At 43.5% G+C, this 21,619-nt stretch overlaps 1 protein-coding gene across 3 annotated transcripts in view; it reads left to right on the plus strand.

The window, feature by feature from the left end:
* Positions 1 to 21,619, plus strand: part of CREB5 (cAMP responsive element binding protein 5) — a 399,683-nt gene that overhangs the window by 368,348 nt on the left and 9,716 nt on the right. For all 3 annotated transcript variants that reach the window (XM_078441094.2, XM_078441098.2, XM_078441099.2), the window contains 2 exons: positions 10,442 to 10,759; positions 14,813 to 15,040. In XM_078441094.2, coding sequence (XP_078297220.1) covers positions 10,442 to 10,759; positions 14,813 to 15,040 — 546 coding nt within the window. The remainder of the gene's footprint in view (positions 1 to 10,441; positions 10,760 to 14,812; positions 15,041 to 21,619) is intronic.

The following is a 21,619-nucleotide window of genomic DNA, read 5'->3' on the forward strand; positions in this document are numbered from 1 at the left end:
TTTACCTAAAGTACCAAAGGTTGTGCTGTGAGAGCTTTTGTTGGCGAGGATGCATCTTCGCTCTGAGTCTCTTACAGGTTTCTCCTGGTCCTCCCCTCTCCGCTCAGTGAGACCAGGAAGCTCGTAAGTGGCGTCAAGGATTCTCGATGCGCTCAGAGCCTGGGGGCTGTTTATAGATGTGCTGTTGTGTTGTCCAAGGGCCACTGAGTTGAGCACCCTATAATCCAGATCATCCAGAGACAGACCTGGAACTCTTCTTGGTATAGAAGAACCAGATGGCATAGTAGAACCGTCACAACTGGCTGATTCAGTTGTTGGTCGAGTGACTCTAGACCACTAACACTTGCAAAGTCCCCAGTGGAGGCTAAGCAGCACTTTGGGAATCAGAGTTTATTGCAATCTCTCTCTCCCTCTCTCTGTCTCTCCCCCCCCCCACCCCCTCCACTACCACCGACTCCTCTCCCTCTTCCCCTCTTCCCATGTCAGTGTTAACACACTTTAGGGAACTCAGGCAGGGATCAGATCTAGAGGCAACGGAGACATGAAGGACTAGAATGTACCATTACCACTTGACCAAGGAGAAAGACAGAATTGAACACACATAGAACATGCTACACAGACTTGGGAATAGATACCAAGGGACAGGACACCTTATATTTCATACAATCTGCTACCCGTAATTAGAGAGAAATACCTAGAGACTGCTTCTTACTATGATAAGTTTGTGGTCCCCTTGGCCAGACACCTTATGTCTCCGACAGACAGTAGCACACATCTTGCCATCTTCCAACGACTGCAATGAAGCTGGAGGACGACACTGTAGAACAGCTCTCTTGGGCAAGTCTCCTCAGGACCAGGCAGAGATGTGTCCAAGAAGGCCCGTCTAATCCCCTGGGGGCCTTATAGTCAGACTTTCAGACTCGGGAGTTCAAATATCTGCGTTACTAAGGAATATCCTCTGGCAATAGAGCAAGGACGAGGGGGACAGTGCCCACTCCACATAGCTGTCCTTGAAAGGGCATGGGGCACCATCTGCTGGGGAACCCGGTGACATGGTGGTTACTTGGCTGCTCTACCTGAGAGGCACATTGTCAAGACCTGGACGTCCTACCCCTGGCATCACGGTGACATTGTTCGCCATGATGGTCACCAAAGACTGCTGTACGTTATCAAGGGTACGAGTTATGTAGCTGAAGTCGACCACTGTCCCTCTTGGCTGCGATGATAGGAAGTGTCACAGTGAGGAGAAATCCTTTCTAGCACTCTTCATTGCACTACGTTTTGCCAAATAATTAGGTCACCCCATTCAGGAAGGGTCCTGGGATGCACATGTGGAGTGAAGCCTGCTGTGGGAACTTGACCTCTGAATTCTCTGACTCCTGTGCAATTAAAACCCCAAACTTAATGTTGCATTAGCATGGATTTTCCATAGCGAGTTACAAATGCAAAGTTCTATGTTTCATATATATTTTTCTAACATATGTTACTGCCTATGTTTCTGATTAAAAGCTCGTCCAAAATAAAATAACAAAGGATTACTTTTTTCCAATAGAACTTTCTTCTTCCATAAAAGCTGGAAATAAGCCCTCACCTAAAATTACCCAGGCTTGCAGGTGCTGGGTTTTTGGGGGGTGAGGAGTGTTTGCTAGTGAGACAAAGGGCATTATTCTCCCTGCAACCACCACCAGAAGGTGTTCTTTCTGTAGAGAAAATTATAGGCCAGCGCTTCAAAGACATTCCATGGTTAGGCACCACTCCTGGAGACTGGCAGGCGGCAGGCAGGCAGGCAATCAACAAATATTTATTCTAAGCCCACTGTGGATTCAGCACCTTTAAAATTGCCGGGGAAACCAGCCAGGAGACTGTAATATCTGCTAGAGCCAAGTCAGTACCCAAGGTCATCCCGTAGTGCTCAACGAGCTCGGTGACCCCAAAGTGGCAGGGACCCCTAGAACGATATAATAAGGCAGTCTCTCACTTCGGTACGGGGGTATCGATAGAATACGAAAATGAGACCCGAGAAAAGGCTCTTTAACTAAAGCTGATACTCGACAGGTGTCCGCACCCCCTCTCCTTTTAGCTCTCTCTTGACAGACACCCAGCCCCCGTTCACACACGACTACCACTGCCATCAGCACTATCAATACTCTGCCTAGAAGCTGAACCCAACTGGATTGATCAGATCATCAGATGTACGTTAAAACGAACACTTTTTCAAAATAGGATGTTCATCACAGTGCTATTACAGAGCGGGGGAGAGGCGCGTATGTCGGCCAGCTGAGAACTGGGATATTCCCCTGGAGAAGACGCAACACCTAATAGGTGTGATGCCGAGATCTCCGAGAGAGGGGGCGGGAATACAGGGGACATGGACTTGTATGGCACACCTCACGGCCCGTGCGGAGGTGGACGAATGGGATTCTCACTCTCTTGCGTTCGGTCCTGATCCAGTTTTATCGACGCAGCCGAGAGTCACATCAGCTGGTTCGACGTGTGCCTTGCATCATGGTGCTTTACAAATTCACATGAAATTCCTGCGACCTCCGTTATTCCACCGATTCCACCGCCTTGGGACAGTCGTGGGGTTTTGCGTGTTTTGTTTTGTTTTGTTTTGTTTTGTTTTCTTCTGTTTTTGTTAAGCAAGCGTAAGATGTTACCCGATCCCTGTTAAATGTCTCTCTTTAGACTCCTTGATGGCTTCTGTGTTTTCTCTGTAGTTTTTTTTTTTTTTATCTGAATCATTTTATTAATGTGCCACACATAGCTTATGGCACATCATGTAGAGAGATAAAGTGACATAAATAAGAATTCTAATACTTTTTTTAAATTTTTAATTACTTAATTGTTGTATATACAATTTATTGTCAAATTGGTTTCCATACAACACGTAGTGCTCATCCCAACGGTGCCTTCCTTAATGCCCATCACCCACTTTCCCCTCTCCCCCACCCCCCTCATCAACCCTGGAGGCAAACTTCTCTGTAATTTTGAGCCAGCTAGAAGATGACAGAGTTCCAGGGAAAAGAGGGTACCAACGTCTTGCAGAGGAGTCAAAGTCCCTGAGACAGGGACTAAAATTCTGGCAGTGAAGGTAGCTGTTCTAGGGCAAAGTATCTTTTTGGCTTTTATTACTCATAATGCAGTGTTTTACTTCAGGTGACATCAAATTGATATTAGTAATTCTCAGATGAAATCAAGAATTTCTGTTGACACCCTGTTGACAGATTCTTATTTTGCTTTATTTTTAAAATAGTTTTTTTTTAATTTTTTTTTTAACGTTTATTTATTTTTGAGACAGAGAGAGACAGAGCATGAACGGGGGAGGGGCAGAGAGAGAGGGAGACACAGAACCGGAAGCAGGCTCCAGGCTCTGAGCCATCAGCCCAGAGCCCGACGCGGGGCTCGAACTCACGGACCGCGAGATCGTGACCTGAGCTGAAGTCGGATGCTTAACCGACTGAGCCACCCAGGTGCCCCTATTTTTAAAATAGTTTTAATTGACATACAGACCATATGCAATCATGTAATCATGAGACCGCAAAATGTACATTTCGGTTGCATTTACTACATTCAAAATATTGTACGGAGTCATCACCCTTATCTAGTTCCTGAACATTCTCGTGACCCCCAAAGAAAACTCTGCACCTATTAAGCTGTCGCTTTTCATTCTCCCCTCCCCTCAGGCCTGGGCAACCACTAATCTGTTTTCTCTGCGAATTTACCTATTCTAGATATTTTGTTTCAGATGAATCACACAAGATAAGACTTTTTGTGTCTGGCTTCTTTTATTAAACAGAATGTTTGTGAGATCCCTCCATGCTGTAGCATGTTCTTCACTCCTTCATTCATTCCTTTTAATGGGTGACGAATATTCCATTGTGCTTTATTATCCATTTTAAAAATCAAAAGTAAAGTGTATATTTTAATGCTAAGAAAAAAGTGTTTTTTAATACCACATTTTCTTATTTTTCATCAGAAACTGGTTTAACCACCCAGAAAACGACTCCACTCTGTTCCACTAATTATTCTGTATATGCTTATGGTTTATATGACTTTCTTTCTTTAATTGTAGACATGCCTACAACTCACTTCTCCAGTAGATTCCCACCTCTTAGCTGACTTGAACTCAGATCCTTTCTCTCTGATTCTGCCCTCATGTGTTAGGCAGAGTAAGGCACCAGAGCCGAAGAGGTTTACTCACCTAAGGACCGAAAGCCGTCTTATCGTAGAATTTAAGACTGGCTCCTGCTGTCAGAACATCAGTTTGTTCTGAAATTCACTAAAATGTACATCCCCTTAAAACACTCACCATCCTGCTGAACTTATAAAAGGCAGCCACAGAGTCCAAGAGATGGCGGGGAGGTGGTAGGTATCGGAAATAAAATAATTCTCTAAGCGTGCATTAATTAATTTCATTTAACAAGAATTTTCGAAGGCTCGCTTTTGCAAAACTGTAATTAATATATGATTTGGGTATTAATAGGAAAAAGGCTGGCAGGGAAATTGCTAAGGGGGTTGTTTGGCTTTTTAACCACCACAGTTTAACGTATGATCTAGCACTTAGGTCTGCTTTACCTCATTTTAGAAGTTGTATCCACAGTGGAAAATGGGAGACTGAAATCAAACACCAAATCTTTTCCTTGCTTTTATTAAAACTGGTGGAGTTCTGCTTTTCTCATTCTTGTGAAATTCCCTTGCATCGTTTTCCCGTGTACTAGAGTAATGATTTATAATACTTTTTCTTTGTGTTTTTTACTAATTACATGATCTCTAATATTTTCAGAGTTAATGATTTTTAATGACAACATGACAAAGAGTATGAATATTCTTTCCTGCTAGACTTTATAGCATCTTGCCCTTCCCAGGTACTCTCTCCTTCCAACCTGGGAGCCTTATTTGAATTGTACTCACCAAACCACACCGAAAGCAGAAATACTTAAATTATGAAACCATCAGAGCTGAGTTACATTGTGAAAGTTTTGAAAGAAGCATATTTTATTCCAAGCGATTAAGCCAGGTATAATTTTAGCTTATTATCTTAACGGAGATCCTGAAATAAATGTGCATTTTAAGATCCAGTAAGCGATTAGAGTTATACAGTCATTTCCAATGGACATCTTGAAGCCCAGATGTGAATCTGGACATCAAAACTATTTCTATCTTGGCAAAATAAAGCTCCAAGTTTATGTTACTGACCCACGGCACTATGTGACAGGTCTCTTTCTGCCCATCCCTATCCCTTCTCAAGTTTGGGAAGCATTTTGGAATCCAAACTGGCCACATGTAGTCATAAAATTCAGTGGAGAAATAGCAGGTTTTGTTTTTTTGATTTTTTGGTGTTTTTGTTTGTTTGTTTTTTATTAATTCAGAGACCTAAAATCAGAAATCCTTGATACTTAGAGTAAGTTAGTAGTCATTGATATTTCAAGTACACCTCCGGCTAAGGTTTCCAGTCTCACATCAGTGACCATTTGGACCTTTCAGAAGCCTGTGTTGACCCATCTCATCTGATCAGTGATGTTTGGGGAAGAGAAAAAAAGAAGAAATTACATACATTTCAAGCCATACCTTGGGGGAGGCCACTGATGGCAATTATCCTGTATTGGAGAGGAAATACGAACAGGGATTTTGCCCTGTTTTTATGTAGACAGCCTCTTACTTGTGGTCAACTCAGCAACACTACATTTTGATGTTATCACATTCTTTTCTGGAACAAAACCCAACAGCCGTTTTTAATGAAAACCTTTCTCCAAAGAATGCTCCAACCTTCCCCCCACCCCCACCCAGCTGAATTTCAAATAATGTTTAATTCGGCTTGGCTTTCAGAGTCTGTAAAACATAAGCAATCAGCTGCGCCTTAGATGGAGAAGAAATGTTTTTACGGTTCCACAAATGTTTCTAATTGGCAAGAGCGAGTTGTTAATGGGAGATAAATTGCCTGCGGTGGGTGTGGGTGGGTGTGTCACGTGCGTGTGTGCTCACGCAGGCCCACAGGCAGGCACCCATGTGGCGGTAATGACGTGCGCGCCTACCTGGGCTTCACAAAGTGCCGCGCTGTGCAACCGCCCGAAGCTGGCCCTGGAAAAGGGGGCGTGGCTGAGCCCTGGTGGCGAGCGCAGGACTGGACCAGGTAGATGGCTCGTTACTTACCAGGACTCAGATCCCGGGCAGCAGGCCCACCACTCTCCCATCGGGAACAGTGAGCAAGGATCTTGTAAAATACACAGACCGAAGGAAAATGACCCTTATTGACTGAAACCAGCTGTGTCCGGCTTCTCCTTGTCTCTCCCGATTTGCTCTCTCAAATAAATGGATGTGGTGCAGGATGATAATACAGAGTAAACAGAATCATTTTTTTTTTTTCTTTCTTGCAGTCACACCTCAGTAAGAGCCCTGGTTTTTACAGGGGGAAAATATATGTTTATTTGCTCCTCAATTTTCCTCTCTCTCCCTTGCCTTTTCTTGGCATCGGGTGGAATGTTATTTAAAACAAGACGCAGTTCAGCTTCAAAAAGAAAAATCATTCTGGGAAATACAGCTTGGACTCATTTAATGGTGATTTATCATCCCGAAAAGAGTGGGGTACAAATATCTATATTTGGTATATTTTAATGGTTTACAGTGTAGGGATTCGTGTTGGTACCGGGACGCAGGGAGGCAGTAGGCTCTAAAACTTCGAGAAGTGCCCCAATAATTATTTCTCGGCACTGCTTTCCTTCAAACATGACACAGGCTGGTGCTTGGAGGGTGGTCTCAACCCCAAAGCCTGTGGGTCTCTAAGGGGTGCTCTCACGTCTTCATTTCCTTGCTGAATTGTGTGTGTGTGTTTCTCTCCAGAGCTTTGAAAAAGTTTTGTTGTTGGCGTCTCCCGTTTCCTTCAGGTAGGGGGCAAATAATGATGTGCCTAAGACAGTGCCTGGCGCACAGTAGAAGCTCCATAAATATTTGTTGAGGAAAGACTAGTTAAATGGAATATTGTAAGCCTCACTGGTATTGTTGTCTTGGCGTGAAACATGCAAGAATAGACTTGAGGCCATCGAGTAATTTCCCTTAACAGGACAAGCTAATTATTTGAGAGATGAAGATCTGGCGGATAGTATTTATTTGTCAGGCTCCATTTGCTCCTGATGAAAGGTGGAAAAGCTGTGTGTAGCACTGAAGGGATAACGTAGTGAACCACTACGAAACAGCTGTTCGGTTTTCCATCCTACTTTTTCAGGGGAAATGTATCCAGAGAGGGTTAATGCACCCTCCTTTTGCGAAAATTTTGCGAGGAGAAGCCAGGAGCTGAGAAAGGGAAAGAGCATTTCAGGCAAAAAGACTATCAAATGCAAAGGCCTTTGTGGCCTGTGTCGGAAGCGCAAGGGCTGATGGGAAGGCATGGCCACACTCCTCGGTGTGTATGCATACCCCGTATCATCCTCTGAACATTAGAAAGACAAAAGGGTCATAACCTTTAGCGCTAGGAAGTGGGGCAGAAAAGAAGGACACATGTACTTTTTCAGATCTGTGTGTCTGGGGCACAGGGCAGGGAGAAGACGAGTATTCCTTTTTCACTAAGGTAGCAAGGGAGATGATCGTGCTAATTCCATGATCCTTTGCTGCACTGGAGCTTCCTAGAAATTCTTACCATTCGCCCTTCCATCTGCCAAGTTTCGGGAAGAGTATATCCCAGATCTGCAGTTGTGTGCTGAGACCATACAGCAATGGCACCTTGCCTTGTCGTTTGATTGTAGGCCTGTCTCTTCTTTCTGCCTTTCTTTTGTTGATAAGGAGGTGGCATAACACAGTTTATAACGAGGTCTTTGGCAAGTGTGCATGGTATGCCTTCGGGCACCTTCTTTCTCAGTTTAGAAAACAGGCTCTGGGGTAAGCACACCTCTACACCTCTGTGGGGGTGGCTTGAGCTTGGGCAGGTGGCTTGGCCTCTCTTTTAGCCTTGCAGGACTGTTCTGAGGATGAGGTGAGTTAATGCTTGTAAAACATAGAAGGGGGAGTGCCATGAAATGAGTGCTCAATTAATGCCTGCCATTGTTATTAGCCATTTGTCATGATAGAAAAAGGTGTCGAAGATACACTGTTAAAGAGAACAAAGGCAAGTTACTTGGGACTGGAGCTTAGAGGGGAAGGGTAGGCAGGTGTCTTTTAGTTTTTCACCTCATATTCTTATAGTAGTTGATTTTTTTTTTACTACATAGCTGTATGTTGTTGTAATAACGAAACTTCAAAGAATAGTTGAGAAGGTCTATCAAGACTGCCCAACGTGTCAATTTCTAAACGTACAAAAGAAAACAACACACTGTGATTTCAATATAATCTTCTTCATAATTTTCTTCACCCTTAAGTTCGGAGATGTCATTTAGAAACATTTCTTGGGATAAAGAAACATGTATCTGAAGTCCAGGAATCGATTTTAGTTTTTACTTCGTATGCTAATGTTACACTGTGATGAAATTATTCTACTTATTCCTGTCTCCCCATATGCATATAGAGAGTTGTCTGGAATGCCATTCACCCACCAAATGCAAAGAATGCATTGGGGTCATTGGTTGCGGACTTCATCGTACTTGCAGGCATTGCTTAAATGTTTTATAATGAGCATTGTTATAAAAATAATGAAATCATTTCTAAAAATTAGAGATGAGGAGTATTAGTTCGCTTTTCCGTTTAGTAATAATAAACACAATACCCTGCGCCTAATCTTTCCCAGGGATCCAGGAAGTTTAACTTCTGCGGGATTAATATGATGGAGGTCAGTAGCTGGTACTCAGGAAAGAGGAAGCAGGTAGGCTTAGTGGTTACTGAGACTGGATGCAGGAAATGTTTTCAATGATTATCTAATAATAAGATCTAGTCCGTCACATACTCCCCTCCCTTTTATTTTTCTTTTACAAGTGGGGGGCTCTTTGCGTTTGTTTACCTAAAGATTTTGATGAATTCAGTTGGCATTTATCAACAACTGACTCTAACCAGTTGAGAAATGCTAATATTAAACAGGGCTGGAACATGGTTGCTTTGACCCTCATTTAAATCTAACTCTTCCTTTTCACAGTGACTGCGCACCACCATCATTAATCAGATAAAATCACAAATCAGGGGAGAACTTGAGTCCTGTAGCAAATACTTCGTGAAGCCAGTGTGAGCTTGTCAACCAGACTATCATCCCTGCAGAAGATACATTTACAAGGAATAACTATATTATACAGTGCTTAGCACATTGTGCCCCTCAGGATATGATGATAATTGCCTGTGTACAAGAAAAGGCAATTTTGAAGAAACTGTGACTAAGCTGATTACCAACTAACCGATTCTTTAAATCAGGGCCAGCAAACCATGGCCCATGGGCCCAATCTGGCCCAGTGCCTAATTTTGCACAGCACATGAGCTAAAAATGGTTTTTACATTTTGAAATGATGAAAAGTCAAAAGTTGAATAGCATGTGAAAATTACACGGAATTCAACTTCCTCGCCCTAAATAAGTTGTATTAGAACACAGCACGCTCACTCCTCTGTGTACCATCTGTTGCTGCTTTCGCACTGAAAGGGCAAAATTGAGTAGCTGCAACCGAGACTGTAAGGCATGTGGTGGTGAAAATATTTACTGTCCGATTCTTTATAGAAGCATTTTGCTGATCCTTGCTTTTAGATTCAGGTAGACGTTATTTGTGTACATGACTGTTTGCTTGTGAATGGACGATGCTTTGGGGTTAGAAATACGACTGTTGATGTGGCCACCAAAGAAGCTATAGAATGCAATACTCCAAATGTTTCCACTTTCCTCCCTTCTTTCCCAAAGACCGGAAGAAAGTTATTGTGTGAGAAAAATTAGGTGATCGGGAGGGACCACGAGAAATATCATGGTAACAAATGGAGAAGACCTACATATTGCCGTCAAAAGTTATAGATCGTGAATTTCATTTGGAGCCCTAAAAGGGCTCCATACCATTCCCGTATTCTGAAACTTGAAATCGTTTCCTCTTTGTATTTGAGAAATATTTTGAGAGGAAGAAATCTCTTATTCTTGTGACCCTTACAAAACACAGCGCCCTGTCAGATGAGCCCTTGGTTCGGTGGCATTGTTGTATTGATTGGTTTTATTTGGTTTACTCTTCCATTCAGCTGCCGATAGGATACGATGAATAATCGATAGTGGGAAATCAGTAGGAAATGCCTCTGGGTAGACTGTCTAACTCTTGACAGGGTGTCCTGCTCATTTGCTGTGACAGTTGAATTAACGTGTACACCTGACATTGGCCCTCCTACCTACTACAATATATATGAAAATTTGAAATTCACATAAGCCATACTGCCAACCAATAAAAAATTGCTAACAGTAGTACCATGACGTATCATAGAATTGAAAATATGAGTCATCGTTTCAAAATTCCTATTGTGTCCATGACTGACCTCAGTTGTCCCCTCTTGTTTTGTTCTGTTTCAGAGGTTGAAGGCCGCGTTGACTCACCACCCCGCTGCCATGTCAAATGGGAATATGAACACCATGGGACACATGATGGAAATGATGGGCTCCCGGCAGGACCAGACGCCACACCATCACATGCACTCGCACCCACATCAGCACCAGACGCTGCCAGCCCATCACCCCTACCCGCACCAGCACCAGCACCCAGCCCACCATCCTCACCCTCAACCCCATCACCAGCAGAACCACCCACATCATCACTCCCACCTTCACGCACACCCTGCACATCACCAGACCTCGCCACACCCACCCCTGCACTCCGGCAACCAAGCACAGGTAGACCCTTTTCATGATCTCTTTCCCCCTTGTTATCCGTGCAAGCTCTAACGCGGGGGCTCATTGGCAGCAACCTTGTGTGACGAGCTTGGGTGCTCTGTGTGACACTCTGGGGAGCTCTGTTCGTTTCCTGGGAGGTAATGATAACCTGCAAGACCTTCCCAGACCATAGTTTCTAGAAATAATATGGTAAATATCAGGCCTGGTCCCCGGGGGCAAATGTAAACCTCATGTCATGAAGTTAACTCTAAAAAAGGCGATACTGATGGGACGATTAGGAAGAATTTCAGCGTGTAAAGAAAGATTTGAATAGAGAATGAGAAAAATAAGTTAATTCCAGCCATGGTTTTGGCTGCAGTGCTTTAGAACATAGGCACTCGATTTTGTCACGTGTCAAATGGAAGTTAAATACCACGGACAGTCTTCCGAATAGCACCAAGTGTTAAAAATCTAAAGAGTAACAATTCCAGACAAAGAAGCTCGGTAATGGATGTTAGGGCATAAGGTGCTGTGTAAATGATGAAGAGAGGTGACTCATCCCACCTAATGTGAAATGCGTTGGAGGGAGTAGTCAGAGAGCCAAGCTCAGTAGATGATTGGTTCGAGAGAAAGGCCAAATCCCAGGGGTGGAGAGTCACCAGAAGTGGCTCGAAAGAAAGCCAGCTTTTAGACTCAACTGAAAGAGGGTTGGGGGACCAGGCAGACATTATGTCACCCAGCCCAAGAAAAGAGGCGGGTCCGTGTACCCGGGTAAGTTTTGGTAAGTGGACAAAGGGCATGTCTAGGAGAATGGCTAGCCTTAGACACTTTGGATCTTCAAGCAGGATGACCTTTGTCAGTCCCCTCCACCCATTCCACACTGCCGGGTTCTAACCAGCTGGGTCAGAGTGGTGTTGGGAACTTGGGTTCGCCAAATATAACACTTATTCACCGTCTCTTCCATCGTCTGCCTCTGGACCTCACACTAGGCAGTTTTTGAGCTCTTGAACCCCCTCCTCTTACACACACCAAACTTGGACAGCCATCTGCAAAATGGGTCATTCACAAGCAACTCTCTGATCCATTCAATAGATGAGCTTATTCATTAGGTAAGCTTACATTTGCAAACGTAGTTAGAGGAATTCTATATAGCAAGTAAGAGTGCTGGCTTTGGAATGAGAAATCTGTCATTCATTCCCCACCTTATATGCTGGGTGACTCTGGTCAGTCAGCCAAACTCCCTAAGCCTCCGTTGTCCCATCTGCAAAATGGGGTAATAATAGACGAAACTCGTAGACCCCTAGGAGTATTAAGAGAATGTCTGTAAAGCCCTCAGCACAGTTTTCAATACATACTAGCCATGATTAACTCCAAACGGAAGTAATATGATAGACGTTTACAAGTGGTTTAGCAATAAAATGCTGTCCAAACCACCTTTTTAGTCAAATGCAGTAGTACGGCATGGAGACATTAGAAGGGAGAAGGAAAACTACAGGTTCAAAGACAGGCAAATAAATTCACATAAATGTGTACTTATATTTTATAGCATTAAATTTTGGTTGCCTTTGTCGGCAAGTTACTTCAGAGACAAGTTTAACAGTTAATATTTAACAGACAATATTTAATAAGTTGAATATAAAAGCCATTCATTAGCTAATTACCAATTAGCCAATTGCCCTCCCTTTCAAGTCAGTAAGTGGCCAATTGTATATGCAATTAGTTAATTGCTATTATAATTAGCTGCACAAACAGTTGCTTTTTAATCCCATACTAAAGAGAAAGGGTACAGGTTGGTGTTGTTAAAATTTGAACAAGATCATTTAGACATTACTCAAAATGCCACTCTTAAATTGTGTTAACTTGGCTGATTTACTGAGATCTTGTCATATTGCTCAATTGTATGATTATTAGAGCATTAGGAACAGAAGTATAGTAAGGTCCTTCTGACTCTGAGATTCTAATATGACTTGGGATAGATTTGTCTTTATGAAATAACAATACATCATTTTTTATGAAAAGTTTCAGAGAATCTACGCCAACAGAATTCTATTTCAAAAGAAAATAAGCAACAATTAGATGGGACGTAAATTCTGGGCTCAGGGTTGCATTTGCAATTTCTCTTGGCTCCTTAGGATTCTCTTGCATATAAAGATGTGATTTCAGAGTCCTGGTGTCACACCTCAGTCACCAGGAATTTCTCTTGTCCAAACTACACTTTAAACCTTGAACTTGGACTGAGCCTAAAACCACCACATGGCTCACCCTTTTGGGTAAAGGCACAGGAAGAGTGTCAGAGATAAAGGTTGGTTGAAGTTGGGGTAGGAGAATACAAAACCAAATGAGAGGTCTCGGCAGTGGAGATTCAAACCCAGTTTGGCCTACTTGAGAATCTTGTCCAGGGCTGACAATTAGACATCGGGAATTCATTAAAAAAAAGAAATGGTGCAGGCCAAAATAGCCAAGTTAGTGAGTTCCTTCCTAACGCTTTGCTTTGAGGTGGTTAGCTTAGCTTAGCAGTCAGCATCTGAAATGACAAGGCTAAACCTTTGCCAATAACGAGGATTACATCTTCACCGGCCACTCTGGTGAGTAAGACCCTAGACAGTTAATTTTTGTTGTTATTTCTCTGTGATTGGGAGGAAAGGGATCGCCGATAAGCACTTTTAGAAAATGTCTGTGGGTTAGACAAAATTACTGAGACGCAGTCCAATGTCAACCGTGAGCCCGGTTCTTTTACAGTGCGTCATATAAGATTTGATAGAGGTTTAAGACGAAAATATATCACTTTCAGTCAGCTGATGTCAACCGGTAGCCCTTATTAGCGCAATTACAGTCATTCAGGTTGGTTCCAATCGCAGAACTGGAATGTGGTAGAAAACATTGCTGCGCTTCCTTTTGAAAACTTTTTTTGCATGTTATTTCCGTAGGTTAAATGTCTCTTGTAAAACAACTTTATAGATATTACAGCCGTGAGCCTGAGTGACTGAGAATGAGAAGGGCGGTGGGGAGCGGGGCGGGGGGGAGGAACACCCTTTATGGAGAACGAAGAAAGGGGGGAAGGAGTGGATTGCATTAGGGAAAGCATTAGGTGTCCAGACACATAAAGACTCCGTCGTGGAAATTTCACTCAGTGCTGTGTGTCTACCTCATGAAGGAAAATGAAGCTGTATGGGCAGTAGGTCTCCAAAACTTTAGATACTGCTGAGCCCCATGCAGATCTTAGGAGGAATCTATAAGTATAGTCAAAGTTTTTAATGAAGTGCTTTGCTACTTCCAGGGTTTTCTTACAATGTGAATATATGGTGATTCTTAGCCTTCTGTCCCTCTTGCACAGACGGCTGGGGCTCAGCACTGCTCTGGGCATCCACTGCACAAGCCCTGCTTCCAGTCACCTGGAAAAGCCTGTCTGAGGCAGAGCTCCAAGGAACAGGTGGACCCATCTGGAGTTTGCCAGTCCAGCGAGGCCTTGGCATTGAGAGCTCTGAAATAGTGAAAATAGGATTTCATCTGCTTTCTGGGACTCACAGGGTTCTTTTGATAGGGAGTCGCAGCGGTGGTGACGTCCCAGCAGTGTTCTAGGAACACGGTTTTAACACCAGGAGAAAGAAGGGAGCTCACAACTTGCCCGGAAGGAGTTTTCTGCAGGTGATAGAAGACTCATCAATATGGTGACAATAACCATGACCTCCCTGTTGTCACCTGTAGCCCTGCGTTGGCATTTTACTCTTTTAAAACACATCTTAAATAAGACATGTTTAACATCTGAAGGAGAGGGGAAAAAAAATGTTTCCCCTGACATGATTCAGCCAAATGCCTGTCAGGGAAAAATCTATTTAACTCTCTCTCCCAAGTCGTTTCTACGTCTTGCCAAAATATCACAGCAGATAGTTCCGCAGTGCTTTTTCTTTTCACGAGCGTGATTTCACTGTTTACTTCGTTCTTAGAAAACAAGTTCAATATGCTCGCTAAAGCAGTCGACTCTGTGCTTTGCATTTCAACACCAGCTTGGGTTTCTTCTCTCACCCAGCGTGTTCCTTCTCTTTCCCCATCGCCCCTCCCTCTCATGCCCAACAGGTTTCACCAGCGACACAACAGATGCAGCCGACCCAGACAATACAGCCGCCCCAGCCCACAGGGGGGCGCCGGCGAAGGGTGGTGGATGAGGATCCCGACGAGAGGCGGAGGAAATTTCTGGAACGGAACCGGGCCGCTGCCACCCGCTGCAGACAGAAGAGGAAGGTCTGGGTGATGTCACTGGAAAAGAAAGCAGAAGAACTCACCCAGACAAACATGCAGCTTCAGGTGCAGGCCACTGTCTCTTTCCTCAGGACTCAAAGGCCCTGTGTACAGTTGGCATTTCCTGCCCCAGCAGGCGCTTGTTGACCTAAGCAGTAATACTGCACATTAGCTCACAGAGCGACTGCAGGCTTCCTCCTCAAGCTTTATTAATTCTGGGACACTGGACAAAACAAAGTAACCGTTTAGTTGGGGTTTCTTTAATGATGGTTTTTAAAATTTTTTTTAATTTTTTTTTTTAACATTTATTTATTTTTGGGACAGAGAGAGACAGAGCATGAACGGGGGAGGGGCAGAGAGAGAGGGAGACACAGAATTGGAAGCAGGCTCCAAGCCCCGAGCCATCCGCCCAGAGCCCAACGCGGGGCTCGAACTCACGAACCGCGAGATCGTGACCTGAGCTGAAGTCGGATGCTTAACTGACTGAGCCACCCAGGCGCCCCTAAAATTTTTTTTTAAAAGTTTATTTATTTCTTTTTTAGAGACATAGAGCACAAGCAGGGGAGGGGCAGAGAGGGGGAGAGAGAGAGAGAGAGAGAGAGAGAGAATCCTAAGCAGGCTCTGCACTGTCAGCGCAGAACCTGATGCAGGGCTTGAACTCACAAACCGTGAGATCGTGACCTGAGCTAAAATCAAGAGTCAGACATTTAACCGACTGAGCCATGCGGGCTCCCCAATAACCATTTGGTTTTAAATCAAGCTCTGAGGAGAGAGAACCTGCCCAACTAAGTTACAGAGCTAAGAGCACAGGCTTTGGTCAGACGGAGGTTCGCACTCTTGTTCAGCAAGTAGCTGTGCTTAACCTCTCTGGCCCTCAGTGTCCTCATCCATGAAATGGGAAGAATAACCTCATGGAGTCATTGGGAGTAATAAGTGAACTAACGTCTACCAAGCAGTTTTCCCAGTGCCTAGCACATAATAAATCTTCAACTATAAGGCAGTTCTCTATATTCACCAGTGAGGGGGTTGCTTTGACTTACACTAGATTATCTATGTTTTTTTTGTTTAATGGAGGAAAGGAATATTTATGGTTATTATTTTGCTCTATAGGAAAAGCCATGTTCCCATCTCATTTTCAAACTTGACATGTTTTGAATCTTACAGGATTTTTGCTTTTCATGAGTGGCTCAACTGGGGACGGTTTCTAACAAGGCCATTTCTGGGAGAGAAGGGGAGGGAACTCTAGTGCCCAGGGCTTCTCCAGCAGACTTCATGCTGTACAGATGATGCGTTCAGGGTATATGTTTCCACACAAAAAGGAATGCCCTCTCCACCAGCAGAAAGAGAGCGGCCTACTAGATTATGTGACAAGCAGTGCCAGGATAGCAGTGAGAGTTGTGGATTATAGCCCAGTGCTTCTAGGAGCATAAAAAATGGCGGATGAGTGGAGGGAAGGGGGAAAAGATTGCCTCAGATGGGGAGACTCTGTACCTTAATAGTTCATAGGTAACTTTCACCTTCCCCCACCTGGTCCTCTGTGCATCCTTAGAAACCAACAATAAGGCTGCCAAATCCCCAAAGCTTTTGCGTGTTCAAGCCATCAAACGGAAATGACCTCGGAGCATCCAATGTATACATTGAAAATGTATAAAGAGGGGCGCCTGGGTGTCACAGTCGGTTAAGCGTCCGACTTCAGCCAGGTCACGATCTCGCAGTCCGTGAGTTCGAGCCCCGCGTCAGGCTCTGTGCTGACAGCTCGGAGCCTGGAGCCTGTTTCCGATTCTGTGTCTCCCTCTCTCTCTGCCCCTCCCCCGTTCATGCTCTGTCTCTCTCTGTCCCAAAAATAAATAAAAAAACGTTGAAAAAAAAAATTAAAAAAAAAAGAAAATGTATAAAGAAAGTTTGGGTTATATGTGGACTGCGTACGTATGTTCACCTTTTCCCCTAAATTTCTCATCCTTTTTTGTGATAGACATGAGAAAGAAAATAGGAAACATACACATCAGATGCGGGGGAAATAAAGTAATAATTCTTCCCAGTGGCTTAGAGTTGCATGTGCATGAGGTGAGGGGCTTGTGTCTTACCTTATTGCCCTCTCCCCCTGCTCTCTACCCCCTATTTCTAGTATAGTGGCAAGCTAACATGGTGAGCTCCTGAGTGTCTGCTCTCAATATCTGCTTGTTGAATCAATGAGCGAGTTTCCCACCTCTGGAGTGTCCAAGAACTGGCAGCCTGACCACTTGGCAAGGATGTGATTGAAGGGAGTCAAGCCACAGTGGGATGGCTGGACTCAACACCTCACAAGTTACACCAGCTTGAAAGTCTGTAGTTCTAGAATCCAACAGCCACAGTGGTATGTGAGAAGCTTCTAGGTAGAAGATGGGCAAGCACTTTTAACATTCATAGTAATCATGGGTTTGTTTTTAGGTGTATTGAAAAAATGTAATTAGGACATCAAACCTTCAATTTCACAGATACTCTTAGTAAGGATGAGGCTAAATTATTAAATAAGGAGTTAATTTGTACAAACATGTTGAGTAAATAAAAATTCTGGTGCATGCGGGCCTGGCAAATGTTCCAGCCAGTGGTTCTGCAATGACGGAGGTGTGGGAATCCCTGGAATTTGCTACCAGTTCTGAGGTTTGCAAGAGGACCATGAAAACGGGCATGATTCCTCAGTCTTGGCGCTATTCGATTTGCGACTTGATAATTCTTTGTTGTATTCTGTTCCTCGCAGGTATTTAGCAGTACCTTTGAGCTCTACCCACTCAATATGAGTAGCATCCTCTACCTCACCCCCAAGTTGTGACAACCAAAATGTCTCCATACGTTGTCAAATATCCCCTGTGGGGGCAAAATCACCCAGGGATTGAGAACCACTGCCTTAGATAAAGGAGCCATGAGCAGCCAGCTGGCACATAACACTGCCAACAAATGTTTAAATCAGTTTTTACAAAAATGAGCCCTTGCAGAATTACTTGGGCCTACTGACTGTGGTCCTGGAGCTTGAAAACAGAGAGAGAGAGAGAGAGAGAAGGGGGGAGAGAATAGCAGAGATCCTGGAAAAGTGAAGATGCTGGTTTTCCTTTGCGGTCAGATATGTTCATGACTTGGCATACGCCTGTATATTACTGCTTTTACAAAAGACATTAGGTAAATTTCCCCTTTACGAGACCCTACTCCATGAATCTGCACCATGTACAACCATACCTGGCAAAAGAAAAAAAGATACTAGCATTCTAGCCCCTGAAAACCAGGAAAAAAGAGTTCTGTTGGGCCAATCAACAGGCACCGATATTTCTGGTTGTTAAATCAGCGCCCAAGGAAGGGACAGTCTCTGAAAAAACTAAATTATCGGTGTTTTCCAACCACTGCTCAGCTTCCGAGGGACAGAAACCACAGCCATGCCATGTTTTCTGTGATGCAGAGCACTCCACATCTCGCCTTGGGATGCTGGAGAGGATATGCAGAGTCTGCTACCTTTGAATGACCCTTTTCGTCTTGTCTTACTGGACCTTTGTCAAAAGAAAAAGGTGTCTCTCTTGAGGCTGGTCCAGTGAGCCAAATTTTAAGTAAACAGAAATGGAAGGTGCTAAGCAAACAAACTCCAGCCAAACGGAATATCCAAGGTCTCGGATGGCCCGCTGCCACTTTTGAGTTGTTTTCCAGCATAGAACCTTCTAGTTGGGCTGCAGAGTTTCAGATTGGAAAAATCAGACCTAAGAAAACAAAATCAAGCTCCCAGACTTCAATTTCCTTGTCTCACAACGAATTTGTACCCAAGAGGTCAACGCAGGTATAAGATTTGAGGGAAATATTCGAAACTGCCCTATCTGACATGTTATGTAGGGAGAAACAGGAGGCGTCTTCCCAAAAGTCAGAATCAGCAAGTGGTAGGATGATGGCCCAAGCAAGTCTTCCCTTGACCTAACCCACTGCTCTGGGGTCTTTCACTGTAGAAAATTCTGAAGCGAAAGGAACCCACGTTCTTTTCTCCGACAGCGTGGCTTAGATCAGCTCTGAATTAATTCATCAACTACTGCCGTGGTGCTCAGTGGATTGTTTGTGTGCAGTAGATGATATGGAAATCATCTGGTCACCCACGGAAATAATTGCTTTTCTTTTTTAGTGCAAAGACACATGGTCTAAGTCGCTGCTGAAATTTTAGACACATGAGCCCAGGTTTGGGACTTGGCAAGAGACTAGGCCAGATGGGAACTGTTGCCTTACAAATTGAAAGTCCTTTGTTTTCGAGTGAAACAAACCTGGCCTCAGCCCTAATCTACCAAAAAAAAAAAAAAAAAAGTGGGGAGGGGCTCTACTGTAGGGCCCATTTTGATAATTATTTTTTTGGCACAGACTACTGCCTGCACCAAAAAGCATTCTGGGTTTATCATATTAACAAAGTGGTATCCCCAAAGCCCCAAACTGCAAATGTAGCTATTAGGGACTTCTTGGGGTACCTGTTTAAAGGCTGTTATTATGGTATTGAATGTCTCTATAGGGGTTCTCTTTCATCCCCAGACAACCTTATGGGTTAAAGAACAGATTAATTCAGCTGCACCTAGCCTCTTCCAGTCCCTCTCTAAACGGCCAACTGCTTTAGAGTCGTAGCGAACCCAAACTCGCTTCAAAAAAATGAAGGGATGATTTCAGCAGGAGAATTGATACTGATTATTCATACTTTGCTTTAGCAAAGTACTTTTATGTGAAGACCTAGAACGATTTTTATCACCCGCACAGGGGAGAAAAAAAAAAAAATTGGTGACTTGCCTCGATTCATAAAGCAAGGTAATTCAGAGTAAGAAACTGCCTCCGGAAGGCCTGGTTTTTATTTCCCTACTAGAGCTGCAGGCAACATTTTATTTCTTTCGTGCGTTCTGGAACATTTGCTATCTGGTGGTTCTCTTCCAAAATGAATTCAAGGTGATTCTACTTATGTTCCATTGAAAAAGATTTTTGTTTAAAAATATAGTCTAGCATTTTCTCTATCAGTCTGTATGAAGACTCTACGATGATTATGCATGTGGACAGCACACGGTTCACGCTGCTTTCTCTAGGGCAGTGATTGTCAACCTTTATTAATCCAGAGGCTTCCTCTGGGATCTGATGAAGGCGCTGCAGACTCTGTCAACAATATGGACACATCCATGGACACGAAGTTTTGCACTAAAATGCAACTGCAGATATCGCTTTGGAATCTGCCCTAAGACTTGGAAGCCCAGGAGGTGCAAGAACTGTCTCCCTCAGGGAATATGAGACCTGAAATATAAGCGTATTTGAGAATACGAAATACTAATACTGATGCCAATACCAAAGTAATTAATGAATAAAAAAATCAAGATCAAGTCCTTCATTAGACTCTTAGGTCTAATATTAGGTCTAGCTTTCTCAACAGAAGGCAAAGCAGAAACATTCAAAGGCTAAACAACCGTTTTGCTGGAGAGAACTAGAGAACTAATTCAACCGTCTTGTTTTACAGTAGGTTGGTGTAGCGGTTTGGGAGGCCAAACCCTATTATTCTGAAATCCCTGTTGAGAACTCTTTTTCCTGCTGGAATGCTGTCCCATGAATTTCTAGTGCCTCTGTGGCCATTAGACTTTGAATTTGCCCTTATAAGCACCATCATTACGTGTTTCTGATCCAAACAAGAGGCTGGTTTTTCTTCTTTATGGAGAATATTAATTGGCATTCATTTTCCAACCATAACATCTAAATAACATAATTGCTAACACATCACTTGAAGAAATATGTCATTATTCACCTATTATCTTTAAAGGATGATCAGTTATCATGGCAGTCTTCAGGTTCCTACATTTTTACAGACCCTCAACCTCCCAGGGTCTCAGTTTCTATACTTACGATGTATTCGTTTACTAATGAAGTGCTTTGCTATTCATAGACAAAGAGTGCCACTTAAGTTATCTATTTTGTATGGGGCTTTGGTTAGAGGCTAAGACACCACATACACTGTGCTGTTTTATTGTGGCCTCTCGTGGAAGCAAAAGGTTTATTGTGGAATGATTTGGGGTGTGCCAAGTATTATAGCCAGTTAGCTCCTTGTGATTGTAGAAACCCAAAGAACGGAATTCAAAGTGTTTTTTTAAGGAAGGGGCAATGAACACTTTGTGCCTGGGAGATCGAACACTGCCTAGAAAAGGTGGGACTGAGAAGGCCATAGCTGGGGAAGAAGCAGAGGCTAAGGTCAACCTCTCCAAGATGGCCACCAGGTGGGATTTTTTTTTTTCTTCTAGAAGTGTAAGAAAGCAAGAGAATCTTGTTTTATTTTTTTTATATATATTTTTTAACATTTATTTATTTTTGAGGGACAGAGCACGAGCAGGGTAGGCACAGAGCAAGAGAGGGACACAGAATCTGAAGCAGGCTCCAGGCTCTGAGCAGCCAGCACAGAGCCCGAAGCGGCGCTCGAACTCACAAACCGCGAGATCATGACCTGAGCCGAAGTCAGACGCTTAAGCAGCTGAGCCACCCAGGCGCCCGTTGTTTTGTTTTAAATACTTTCCTTATTTGTTGTTTCCTAGATCACAGAAGAAAAGTGTGGCAGGATTTACTACCAATTGGAGCTTGACTCCATTTTCTACGAGCAATTGTCTGCATTAACTGCAGCTGAGAGTTTCTCCTTAG

This window comes from Panthera onca, chromosome A2 (assembly GCF_046562875.1).
Source record: "Panthera onca isolate mPanOnc1 chromosome A2, mPanOnc1 haplotype 2, whole genome shotgun sequence".
In the NCBI taxonomy this organism is placed as follows: Eukaryota; Metazoa; Chordata; class Mammalia; order Carnivora; family Felidae; genus Panthera; species Panthera onca.